At 39.2% G+C, this 13,540-nt stretch overlaps 1 protein-coding gene across 14 annotated transcripts in view; it reads right to left on the reverse strand.

The window, feature by feature from the left end:
* FNDC3B (fibronectin type III domain containing 3B) overlaps positions 1-13,540 on the reverse strand; it is a 363,980-nt gene that overhangs the window by 66,869 nt on the left and 283,571 nt on the right. For all 14 annotated transcript variants that reach the window (XR_005584676.1, XM_039488529.1, XM_039488540.1 and 11 more), the window contains 4 exons: positions 12,042-12,147; positions 7,011-7,183; positions 5,476-5,589; positions 3,708-3,857 (listed from right to left, as the gene is read on the reverse strand). Coding sequence is in view for 13 of the 14 variants with exons in the window: in XM_039488529.1 (XP_039344463.1) it covers positions 3,708-3,857; positions 5,476-5,589; positions 7,011-7,183; positions 12,042-12,147 (543 nt within the window). In the remaining variant the exon portion in view is untranslated. The remainder of the gene's footprint in view (positions 1-3,707; positions 3,858-5,475; positions 5,590-7,010; positions 7,184-12,041; positions 12,148-13,540) is intronic.

Consider the following 13,540-nt stretch of genomic DNA (forward strand, 5'->3'; position numbering starts at 1 on the left):
TGATTATTTAATATTTTGTTCCAGTATTTTTAAGATATCAAAGTTAAAGCTGACTGATCTACAATTGCCCAGGTACTCTCTGTTTCCCTTTTTAAAGAGAGGTACTATATTTGCGCCATTATATTCACCTGTCCTCCATGATCTTTTGAAGATAATTGTTAATGGTTCCGAGATTGCTTCAGCTAGTTCCTGATGTGCCCTAGAATGAATTTCAAACTCTGCCAACTTAAATACACCTAACTTATCTAAATATTCTTTAGCCCATTCTTTCCTTATTTCAGCTTGTGTTCCTTCCCCCTTTTTGTTAATATTAATTGTGTTGAATTGTAACCATTAACCTTTTTTAAGATCAGCCCTTTTAAGCCCTTTGCTATCAAAATCCCTGTTACTTTATGGTTACACCTGCAAGGTCAGATGTTCTGCTTACTCAGGTAGATCTCCCTTCGACTTCAGTGTGCATTTGACCTGCTTAAGAGCTGCTACAGTGGGTCCTAATTTAGAAAGTTAATTTGCAAATTTCATACTAAAATAATTTTCATGGAAATAAAACATTACCTTAGCATGGTCTATGCTTTTTTCTAAGATCACACATATAAACAATAACTAAAGCACACACACAGCTGTTAATTTTTTCCATGAGAAAATAGAGCAACTGTTATATCTAACTCCTCGGCCAAATTCAGTGACACCAGTGGAAATCTGAAGTTTCAAAATCTGGCCCAATGTTTCTACCTTTGAAGTACCATCCATTAATCATCCGCCTTTGCTATTTCAACATTTCCATTTGTATACTGTATCACTTATACAGTTACAAAATATTGTAGTAAAATTGATAAAAACAGATTAATAAAACTGTGGTATTTCAGTGGTATGGTAATGAATTAGCTAGGGTTCATATGTATTATTGCGCTCTACGGAATTGGAATCAGAACTGTTACGTGTTACAGTGCAAAGAATCCAGACAGGGAATTTGGGATAGCCTAGGTTATGAAGGAGTTCTTCTACCAAAAATCTGTGCAGAGGCATAGCCTTTGAACAGGTGTCTTTGAGTCTCCATGACAACTCTCACCAAACACCTTATTTTGTCCATGGTACAGTGGGGCAAGCAAACCCCACCTTCCCCAACAGAAGAGTAAAGAGCTGCAGAGTTGGGCTTTGCAGCGTCTTAAATAGGAGTAACATGGGCAAAGGACAAACAGAAATGTGTTTTCTCCCCTACATTTTGCTGTATCTGAATAATGTTGTTTACTATGCATGGGATAAATAGAAAACTTCATTCTGTTGTTCTATTAGATGTTTTGTTCAGCTGGTGTATTGGAGGAGGAGATGATTAAGCTGCATTTGTTAGCCTTTAAAAGCCCTTAAAAACAAATCCTGCTCCAGGGACATCTTTTATCTAGTGAAGCGCTCCTATAGCTGCTAAAGCGAGCCTCATTTTGTGGTCTGTCAATGATATTATGTGTCTCGCCTGTAAACCAATGTTTGGCAATCTGTATCTTGCTCCAAGCAATTTGTTTTAGTGGTGCTTATAACTGTTTTATTGGACAACCTCATCAAAGTAATTGATGGGTATTTAATTCTCGTTTGCTTACCAGATGTTTCCTCCTCCTTCCCCCGTTCCTGCTCCCCCAGTAAATGACACAATGTTTCCCTGGGTGGAGGGCATGAGTGTTTTGGGGAATTTTCACTAATGCTACTAATTTTTTTTTTTTAAATTGAAACAAAAGACAAACTGGCCTCCCTCCAGTCATTTATACCTGATTCTCTCCATTATTAGATTAGTATGGATTGAGATAATGATGTGTGTTTGTTAGAAGAAAGAGTAACACGGGTTAGACAAAACTCTTTATATATTAGAGTGAAAAATTAAGTTTTCCTGTTAATGTCTCTAATAGTCACACAGGAAAGAATGGTTTGTATTTTTGCCCTTTATACTTCTATTATTTTAAAACACATACCCAAAGCAAATCTCCATTAATTATTAACACTTCTCATTTGCCCGTATCTCATAATTCTACTCTCAACCCTGTTACTGTTTAATGCTCTAATGCATTTTGAAATACACTTTGTAAGACAGATACTACACTCTACACAAAGTAAGGGCCAGCTCGGCAGGCTGAGGCCCTCTCAAATTCGATTGCATGGATTACTGGTGGGCTTTAACAATAAAATGTATCTATGTTATTATATATTTTTCTTATCTTCTGACTATGGATTAAACTGTGCTTGAGGTGTTAAAATCTGTGTTAGACATTAGTGTAGTGGAACATTTCGCTGGTGGATAATTTAAAATAAATGTACACTCCCCAACGAAAAATACTATACAGTTGGCGGTTTCCATTTTTTAACACTAAAAAAATCTTAGCGTTCCCCATTCACCACGAAACTGGTATCACAGTGTCCTCCCAGCTCAGTGAGGTCTAAATGCCAATTTAGAAGACAGAAAACAAAAAGCTTTCCTTCTCGGGCATATGGGATGTGTTTTCTGGCTTGCAGTTCCACTCCTCTCACATAGGCTCTTTCAAATAGTTTCCCAAACTAATGACCATACAAGGTGTAGGTCCTGTGAAAATGAAGTCAGAAGAATACAACAGACCATGAGTGAGGATGGGCTGTGGGGCGCTATTTGAGGCTCTTTGGCTTTGAATCAGCTGCTGAAGAACTAGAGAGAATCTTACGGGACACTTGACTTGAAAGAGTACAAAGAGAAAAGAAAAGAAATGCTTGACTGAGGGCTTGTGGCCTTCGATCAAAGAAATGAACCCTGGGTGGTCCAAGCTAAAAGATTTTCCAGGGAAACAATTTTCCACCCTTTGCCAGCTGGGTTGGTATATGAATTCTTGGTTAGATTTACTGCTGGTGTCCTGCCTTTGCACATAAATAAACTTTGTGGAGGAGTCTCCAGTGCTGTGAAGGCTTGTGTACAGAATTTGCCTCACTCTTTTTTGCTAAATCTCTTCTATTTTTTTCAGGGGACTTGACAGGAGAAGAATCCAGTTTCATCACAGGATTTAGATTTTAATTTGGTTGCTTTTTATTTGAAAATAATGGGAGAAGCGTAAATATCAAAGAGAAGAAGATTTTTACAGAGACTCACTAGACAAGGTTCAATCATATAAATTCAAGAGATGAGGTGGTGAAGATGATGAGTAAATTATATTGCCAGCTGCAACCTCCCATGTGCATAGGAATCTTATCAGCAACTCAGATGGTTTGCTTAACTTAATAAATGAAACAGATGTTGGAGATTACAGTTTAAGATATGGGAATCTTTAACATCCATTTGGGAGGTAATGTCATTTACATACCATTTCCAAGCTTGAGCCAACTCAAAATTTGGGATTTTTTTTTTTTAAAGTTTAAAACATGATATTTCTATTTTAGTTCAAGAGCGTCACTATCTGGGACGGCTGTTTGTCAACAGTATTAGTATTATTCATTGAAATTAAAGCATGTGATGAACAGGAGCAATTTTCCAAGTCTGAAAGTTCTATTAACTCCCTTTGTTCATCAATTTGAGTTGTTCGGAATCTAAATCGTATGATTATGCCGTAGTGCTACACAATTTAGGAGAAAGGTATATTTCTTCTGACTTACAAAGTACCTCATTTCAAAGCAGTTAATGGTGACAATAAAAAATCCACTGGAAGTAAATTGTGTTTACATCTTTGATTGTGATCTATACAAAATATAATAAGCTTCTGTACCTGTAATCTACAGCAATAATGTGCTGCTGCTGACAATTCACTGATTTCAAAACAGGTATCTGTGCCATTATACATGAGTTCCAGAGATTCCTCATCTTCTCCCCACTCTAATCTGTATTCAGAGATGTCAGCACCAGAGCATTCAGGACTCTGCAAAACAAATCTTTGTATTTAGTAGTTCAGTTGAAAGATGGAGGCCTATCTCATCACATTTGACTGGTTAAGGAGAAGAATGCATAAAAATGAGTTCATAATGAGAAACCATGATCACTGCAAATGGACACATTCTGAATTAGTGCCCTAGAATAGGTTACCAAAATGAGGCCAGTTTAGCAGAACTGTGCCAACTCTATCTGCTTGAAAGAAACTAAGGTCTGGTAGACACCGGGAACTTACATCAGCACGGCTATGTCTCTCAGGGGCGCGAGACATAACTAAGCCTTTCTCACCTCGGTGTAGACAGCGGTAGGTTGATGGAAGAATTTTTACAACAGCCTAGCTACTGCCTCTTGGGGAGATGGATTACCTACACCGACGGGAGAACATCTCCTGTCGGTGTTGGCAATGTCTAGACTACACTGAAGTGCTATAGTGGTGCAGCTGCAGCTGCGCCCTTGTAGCGTTTTAAGTGTAGACAAGTCCTAATTCACAGAAGTGAGGACGTTTACACAGCAGGAACTGTAGGATTTAATTTCCATCAGGACTTTCCCAATAAAAACTTCTGCCCACTCGGCTGACTGTAGCAGCATAGCCTTGAACCAAACAGAAAAGTCTGCTTCTAGACCAGGATTAGTGGTCTTAATGAACCTGGGGGAGAGTCATGGCTAAATGATGTACTCAAGTCATTAAGAAATGAACAATTATATTTCCCAGAAAATCATACGAACCAGAAACTACTGTTTCCAGTATGGAGAGAGGCTTGCAGCACTAGGTGCCCAGTGAAAGCCAGCCATCAAGCTGATGGGCAAGGTACAGGACAGTAGAGTCAGAGAAGCCAACACAGCTAAGGATGAAGGTGAAGTTTAAGCAGTGTGGCCCTCGATGCGACACACACTTCGGTATCACAATATTATAAAAGACATTTTGCCTTTCATGCTTCCAAGTGAGCAGCAGGATCTCTTCCTTGGGGACCCTCAGGACAACCTGATAACACACTAGAATCTATATATGTCAGAAGGAGTTCCCAGTTACCGGGGGGAGCAAAGGGGGAAGGAGGAGGAGGGGTTGGGAAATGAACTCAGATCTCCTGAGTCCCAAACTAGTGCCTTATTCACAAGACCATCTTTCATCTCTTGTCCTAATGGTTTAATGTGGTTTTGATATGAAACCAGGTGACATCTGACTATTTTGGGAGAGTTGCTTTGACATAGCAAATCTCTCAGAGTTTGTTTGATATCAAGGACTCTAGCCTCACATAAAAATGTAGCTGAATAGTTGACTTCATCATTCCAGTTCAGAAGCCAGTCAGTGTATTGGATTCAACATGCTAAAATCACGGAGAGATTATTCTTTACGGACCTATGACCTATATTGAGACGAAGTGATAGGAGATCCCCTTGTCTCCATTCTCAAGCCCCTAATAAACCTGGATGACTCAAGATCAACTCTAAAAAAGAAAAGCAGGGAAGATTATTGTCTGTATGTACAAGAGTATTTTTGAGTGGACTGAGACTGTGAACTGCTCTTGAATTAGCTTTCAAGTACTGATGATCACATTAGTTTGGACAAGCAAGATGGAAATCACACATACAAAGAGTGTTTGTCTTACCTCCCAGCTTACAAGTACACATGTGTCAGACACAAATGAAAGGAAAGGTGCTTGGCACTGGCCGGGTGGTCCTGCTGCCGTGGTGACTTCCGTAGCTTCAGAATATGGCCCATACTAGAAGGGGTGGAAAAAAATATTACACACACACGTGCAATGGGTTTTAATAGGCTGTACATAGAAATATTCTTAATGTAACAAATTTTCTTGAAGACAGATTAGGCCTCTAATGTAGCCCTTACCAATGTACAGCTTATCTTGGCATGCTTCACTTCACCTCACTGGTGTGTTTAGAAGTAGCCTTGCTTAATGAGAATACATGCTTTGCCTAAAACACCATCAGTCCAAAGCTAGTTCACGGGAAATGGCTTTCTCTTAGCTTTTATGTCAGTCAGAGCAGTTAGCAAATCAGACTTTGATATATACACACAATTAATTAATACATACGAAAGAAACTGATACCTTATCAATTTGCAGGTACCGTTTATTTTTCGAATACCTAAACTAATTTTGGTAGTTTCCCCCCACGATCTGCATTATTTAAAAGCTCTACGTTAGTAAGAGCTGAGTAACTGTCAGCAGGGACCCTGCTGTTGAAGCATACAAATCTTTAGAAACCTCATAGATTTCTTGTGAGCAGTCTGATAGCAGAGTAAGCAATGCATTAGACTACTTGGTCCCACTGAGGATACATTTTCAAAATGCTGGGAACGATGCTCAGACAAAAGAAGACAGGGCCCAATCCAACACTGAAGTCAACTGGAATTCTTCTGTTGATTTCAGTGGACATAGGATCAGGTTTTTAATTCCTAATGGGATTTGGTAAGTAGGTTTTACGAGGAATCTGAAAAAATATATGTGCCCTATGTTAAATTAAAGCCCATTAAAAACTATTAATGAACAAAACAAGTTTTCCCTACTTGTCCAAAGACCTATTTGAAATTACTCAATTATAGGGTTACCAGATAGCAACTGTGAAAAAACGGGACAAGGGATAGGGGGTAATAGGCACCTATATAAGAAAAAGTCCCAAAAAACGGGACTGTCCCTTTAAAAATGGGACATCTGGTCACCCTACTCAAGTATCATTTGCCTCTATGAAGGTAAATATATTTTTTGCTGTTGTTAAAGATGTGTGGGCCAATATATCTCTAACACACTTTAAATGGTAGACCAGTTTAGCTGAACCTATGTTTAAACAGAAATGCCATTCTCAACTTTGCTTTAAACGGCCACTCTGGATGGGGCCCGCTGAGTCTCAATGCACTGTCTTCTCCCTGAGTTTCTCCAACTCTTTCATTTTATTCTCCACTTTTCTCCTTTCCCAGATACCTCCTTTTCTCTCAACTTTTTTCCTTTTCCACATTCTCCTTTCCCTTTCATCTTTCCGCTCACCAGCTATAGCTGAACTAGTGTATGCACTGCCAGGATAACTGCTCTCCCATATACATGTTAAGAATTGTTTTGAAAAAAAACCCCTCTTCTGGCATCCTTCTTCGGACACAGCTGCTCACGCTGCGCAGAACATTAAACCTTACCCCTCCGTCATTCAAAGCTCTCACTCTGAACCGATATGTTGTTCCAGGAAGAAGGTTGCTGACCGTGCACTCTAGATCAGGGCCATGATACACCTCAGAAATAACCTCTTCTGGTTCTGTCATTTCCACACTGTACTCTGAGACTTGACAACCACTTTCTGACATAGGAACATCTAGAAAGAATCAGTATAATTTATTTATTGTTGATATAAAGTCACAGGTGTACATGATGATCATACATTGATTCACTTTGTACCACAAATAAGTACCACCTCTAATGATTTTGCCTCTTTGATAAGTGTTCCACATCCAGACATATGTAAGTGGGATCACTCACATGCATCAAGTTATTCATGTCTAACTATTTATAGGATCAGACCCGCAGCTAGCAATTGATATGGGTCCCATGTTGTAAAGCTCTGCTACTCTGCTATTCTAATACTACAAGTAGGCCCATTTATGTCAATGGACTCTACTGGTAGCAAGCACAAGTCCCATGGTATCCTACTGCACATTGGGGGCTGATATTTGCTCTTCCTTTAACTGCAAAGCCATAAAACATAAAAACATAAGACTGGTCATACTGGATCAGATCAAAGGTCCATCTAGCCCAGTATCCTGTCTTCTGACAGTGCCCAATGCAATGAACAGAACAAGTAATCATCATGAAATGCTAAGGGAAATTAGAGAGGCTATCAAAATTAAGAACACAATAATAGTGGGGGATTTCAATTATCCCCATATTGACTGGGAACATGTCACTTCAGGACGAAATGCAGAGATAAAATTTCTCGATACTTTAAATGACTGCTTCATGGAGCAGCTGGTACGGGAACCCACAAGGGGAGAGGCAACTCTAGATTTAATCCTGAGTGGAGCGCAGGAGCTGGTCCAAGAGGTAACTATAGCAGGACCGCTTGGAAATAGTGACCATAATACAATAGCATTCAACATCCCTGTGGTGAGAAGAACACAACTGCCCAACACTGTGGCATTTAATTTCAAAAGGGGGAACTATACAAAAATGAGGGGGTTAGTTAGACAAAAGTTAAAAGGTACAGTGACTAAAGTGAAATCCCTGCAAGTTGCATGGGCCCTTTTTAAAGACACCATAATAGAAGCCCAACTTCAATGTATACCCCAAATTAAGAAAAACAGTAAAAGAACTAAAAAAGAGCCACCGTGGCTTAACAACCATGTAAAAGAAGCAGTGAGAGATAAAAAGACTTCCTTTAAAAAGTGGAAGTCAAATCCTAGTGAGGCAAATAGAAAGGAGCACAAACACTGCCAGCTTAAGTGCAAGAGTGTAATAAGAAAAGCCAAAGAGGAGTTTGAAGAACGGCTAGCCAAAAACTCCAAAGGTAATAACAAAATGTTTTTTAAGTACATCAGAAGCAGGAAGCCTGCTAAACAACCAGTGGGGCCCCTTGATGATCAAAATACAAAAGGAGCGCTTAAAGACGATAAAGTCATTGCGGAGAAACTAAATGGATTCTTTGCTTCAGTCTTCACAGCTGAGGATGTTAGGGAGATTCCCAAACCTGAGCTGACTTTTGTAGGTGACAAATCTGAGGAACTGTCACAGATTGAAGTGTCACTAGAGGAGGTTTTGGAATTAATTGATAAACTCAACATTAACAAGTCACTGACCAGATGGCATTCACCCAAGAGTTCTGAAAGAACTCAAATGTGAAGTTGCGGAACTATTAACTAAGGTTTGTAACCTGTCCTTTAAATCGGCTTTGGTACCCAATGACTGGAAGTTAGCTAATGTAACGCCAATATTTAAAAAGGGCTCTAGGGGTAATCCCGGCATTTACAGACCGGTAAGTCTAACATCGGTACCGGGCAAATTAGTTGAAACAATAGTAAAGAATAAAATTGTCAGACACATAGAAAAACAAACTCTTGAGCAATAGTCAACATGGTTTCTGTAAAGGGAAATCGTGTCTTACTACTCTATTAGAATTCTTTGAAGGGGTCAACAAACATGTGGACAAGGGGGATCCGGTGGACATAGTGTACTTGGATTTCCAGAAAGCCTTTGACAAGGTCCCTCACCAAAGGCTCTTACGTAAATTAAGCTGTCATGGGATAAAAGGGAAGGTCCTTTCATGGACTGAGAACTGGTTAAAGGACAGGGAACAAAGGGTAGGAATTAATGGTAAATTCTCAGAATGGAGAGAGGTAACTAGTGGTGTTCCCCAAGGGTCAGTCCTCGGACCAATCCTATTCAATTTATTCATAAATGATCTGGAGAAGGGGGTAAACAGTGAGGTGGCCAAGTTTGCAGATGATACTAAACTTCTCAAGATAGTTAAGACCAAAGCAGATTGTGAAGAACTTCAAAAAGATCTCACAAAACTAAGTGATTGGGCAACAAAATGGCAAATGAAATTTAATGTGGATAAATGTAAAGTAATGCACATTGGAAAAAATAACCCCAACTATACATACAACATGATGGGGGCTAATTTAACTACAACGAGTCAGGAAAAAGATCTTGGCGTCATCGTGGATAGTTCTCTGAAGATGTCCATGCAGTGTGCAGAGGCGGACAAAAAAGCAAACAGGATGTTAGGAATCATTAAAAAGGGGATAGAGACTAAGACTGAGAATATATTATTGCCCTTATATAAATCCATGGTACGCCCACATCTCGAATACTGTGTACAGATGTGGTCTCCTCACCTCAAAAAAAAAAGATATTCTAGCACTAGAAAAGGTTCAGAAAAGGGCAACTAAAATGATTAGGGGTTTAGAGAGGGTCCCATACGAGGAAAGATTAAAGAGGCTAGGACTCTTCAGCTTGGAAAAGAGACGACTAAGGGGGGACATGATAGAGGTATATAAAATCATGAGTGATATTGAGAAAGTGGATAAGGAAAAGTTATTTACTTATTCCCATAATACAAGAACTAGGGGTCACCAAATGAAATTAATAGGCAGCAGGTTTAAAACAAATAAAAGGAAGTTCTTCTTCACGCAGCGCACAGTCAACTTGTGGAACTCCTTACCTGAGGAGGTTGTGAAGGCTAGGACAATAACAATGTTTAAAAGGGGACTGGATAAATTCATGATGGCTAAGTCCATAAATGGCTATTAGCCAGAATGGGTAAGAATGGTGTCCCTAGCCTCTGTTCGTCAGAGGATGGAAATGGATGGCAGGAGAGAGATCACTTGATCATTGCCTGTTAGATTCACTCTCTCTGGGGCACCTGGCATTGGCCACTGTCGGTAGACAGATACTGGGCTAGATGGACCTTTGGTCTGACCCGGTACGGCCTTTCTTATGTTCTTATGTAATCCAGACCCTGTCGCCCATTCCCAGCTTCTGGAAAACAACGCAACAGTAACTGTACTCTCCTTCAATACAAGGTATAATTACACTAATATTGCTAAATGAAAACATAAGCGTATGATTACTTTAAAAAGTTAAAATAAGGCAATGTATCATAAAAAGCTCAGTGGGGCTAATTTTGCTGTCAATACACACAGTTTTGTGCAGTCCAATAATGGAATGGACTCATTAGCTTTTAAATAATTATAATAAATAGCTCTTACATAATGCTTTTCATCCATAGATCTCAAAGCACTTTACTAAAGGTAAGTCAGTATCATTACCCCCATTTTACAGACGGGGAGGAAGGCTCAGTCCTGCATTCTCTGAGCAATTCAAAAGCCTTGGCGGAATCAACAGGGATTTGTGGTGTGCAAGGATCACTTGGACAGTCCATAAGCTTCATTATTTTAACAGCTCACCAATATCGTGGGCTTTATTTTGGCTATTCATCTCCTTTGAATGGCTCTTCAGAAAATACAATATTATCTGCCACTCCAGCTATCCAGTGCTGAGCTCTGCAAAGTGGTGCTCAGCCACAAAGTACTGTTTGCTACAAACTAACATGAGACCTGGAACACCAGTACAACTTAGCCTTCATGCTGGACCTGAGATACATTTGTCAAATGGAAATGGTGTTGAGACAGACTGAGTGTAATAGTGTTTCAGGCCTGGTCTACACTGGGGGGTGAGGAGGCGTGGGGTGTGTCGATCTAAGCTACGCAACTTTAGCTATGTGAATAACGTAGCTGAAGTTGACATACTTAGATCTACTTACCGTGGTGTCTTCACTGCGGTAGGTCGACTACTGACGCTCCCCCATTGACTCTGCCTACGCTTCTCGCTCCATCGGAGTCAACGGGAGAGCGCTCGGCAGTCGATTTTTCACGTCTTCACTAGACCTGATAAATCGACCCCCGCTGGATTGATCGCTCCGGAGGTAAGTGTAGACATGCCTTTAGACACTTCTAACATATAATTTAACAGCAGGCTGTGACCATCTAAAATGCCACAATTATTATTTCATTCTCACTGAACAAACAAGGAGCTGCTTTTTATAGAACTATGCTGGTGACGTCAACTTAGTATATCAGTTTTATTGCACCTTTGCCTTAATAAAAACTTTAAAATAAAAATTCACCTAATATCTTCAATGTGTTCTGGCTCAGTATAAATTATTGTGTGAAATTCTGAGTGAAACGTTAGAACATTGTGGCTAGGAGCACAATGAAATAAAATGGATCTCAAGTGATGTGATATTTTTGTAATGAAAGGCCAATGGTCAGAAACTTTGTTACAGGCCCTGATCTTATAGTACTCACATAGGCATAACTCCCCATTGACTTCAGTGGGAACAGACTGCAGTATCAGACCCAAAGGAAAAAATAAATTCCAAGAGCCTGATACAAAGCACACTGAACTCAATGAAAAGTCTCTCACTGACTTAACTGGACTTTTAATCATGACCTAAAATGTATTGTTTCATCTACTGATATTTGACACAAACCAAGTAATAAAAATCAGAATGCAAAATCTTCTATGTATTTTAAATTTATAGCAATGTACTTAGTCTTTAGATCTTGAAAGTAAATTTATTCTTTAAATGGTGGCTGAAGTTTTGGTCCAGATACATAGTTTCAAACCAGGTTTCTGCCTGAAACCTAGAATGGCTGCAAGTACTGATCACTTACCCCACTGTAGCTGAACTTCTTTGTGTTTTGGTTTTCCCAACATTCTTGGTGGCCGACAGTGACCCGGTGCAACACTAAGCGTACGGACGGGTAAACTTTCAGAACACTGGAAAAGAATATGACCTTAGATTAGTAATTCTGCTGAAAACACATCTATGAACTGGGGACAATGATGTGAGTCATGATCTTCACAACAAAGGAATTTCTAAAAAAAATACTATTTTGCCAGACAAAAAAGAAATAGTAAGAAAAATGCAGAATCAGAGACTATCAAGTGGTTAGTTAATATTTCACTAATATGAGTGCTGACACATTTTTATTAGCATCATTTATATACTGTTTTCACTAGTATTCATGAATATTTTAGTAAAGGATTTTTTACTTTTTTACTGTATTTCCCATGACTCTCAAGAATACTGAGTACAAATAAGCTCTGAAGAATACTGGGTACTAAAAGGCTCTTTAATACAGCAGAGAAAGGCATAAGAACCACCAATAATTGGAAGCTGAAGTTAGACAAATTCAAATGAGAAATCAGGCTTTTTTTTTTTTTAACTGATGGTGATTAATCATTGCAACAAACTACCAAGTGAAGAGGTGCATTTTCCCTCTCTTGATGTCTTCAAATCAAGACTGGATGTCTTTCTGAAAGATATGCTTTAGCCTTACACAACGTATGCTTTAGTCAAGCATAACCCAGGGTAATTGTGTGAACAATTAATGGCCTGTGACATACAGAAGGTCAGATTAGATGATCTAATAAGACCCTTCTGGCCTTAAACTTAAAATATGATTTTTTCATGGTAGGACAATGTCAGTAACAGCCGCAAGAACTTCTTTTTTATAACATTCAGTTCAAAAATGCTATTTTCCTTTCCCCCCTATACTTCCTATGGTTGAACCCTGAAAAAGCACTTCTTCTTAGGTACACTATGCACCCCGATGGTGTCCCCAAACCTTAGGGTAATACTTTTAAAAGTGCCTTGGGAGCCTAAGTTCCAGTGGGAGCCTATAGCACAACAGCTAATAAGGTTTGGATCCTTCATATGCATCCTTGAGGAGAAGAGTCACTTGCATCCACTAGTTTGTGCAGCCCTCTACTGTAGTAACAATATTATCTCAAGCTTTCAAATACTTAACCAGATGCTTAACTTTATGCAAGTGAATAGACCCATTGAAGTCAAAGGGAGTTTTCAGTAGGTAAAGTCTGCAGGATCAGGATCTTTGTTAGTGTTATTATGTAGAGAAATGAACACAGTGCATTTGTACACTACATTCCAGAGCATCTGAGTCCACGTGGATCCAGTCAGTCACAAACATACATGCAAGATCCAAACAGCAGCCAGTCAAACTGAGAAATCCATAACGCTTTTCATTTATACTTTTGCTAAATATATTTAATAAACAATAAACTGAAATAGGGAGATGTCTGAACACAATGGCAAACTATGAACAACTACGCAGAAAGCATAAAAATATAATAGCTGTACGTACAAATT

This window comes from Mauremys reevesii, linkage group 9, assembly GCF_016161935.1.
Source record: "Mauremys reevesii isolate NIE-2019 linkage group 9, ASM1616193v1, whole genome shotgun sequence".
Lineage (NCBI taxonomy): Eukaryota > Metazoa > Chordata > Testudines > Geoemydidae > Mauremys > Mauremys reevesii.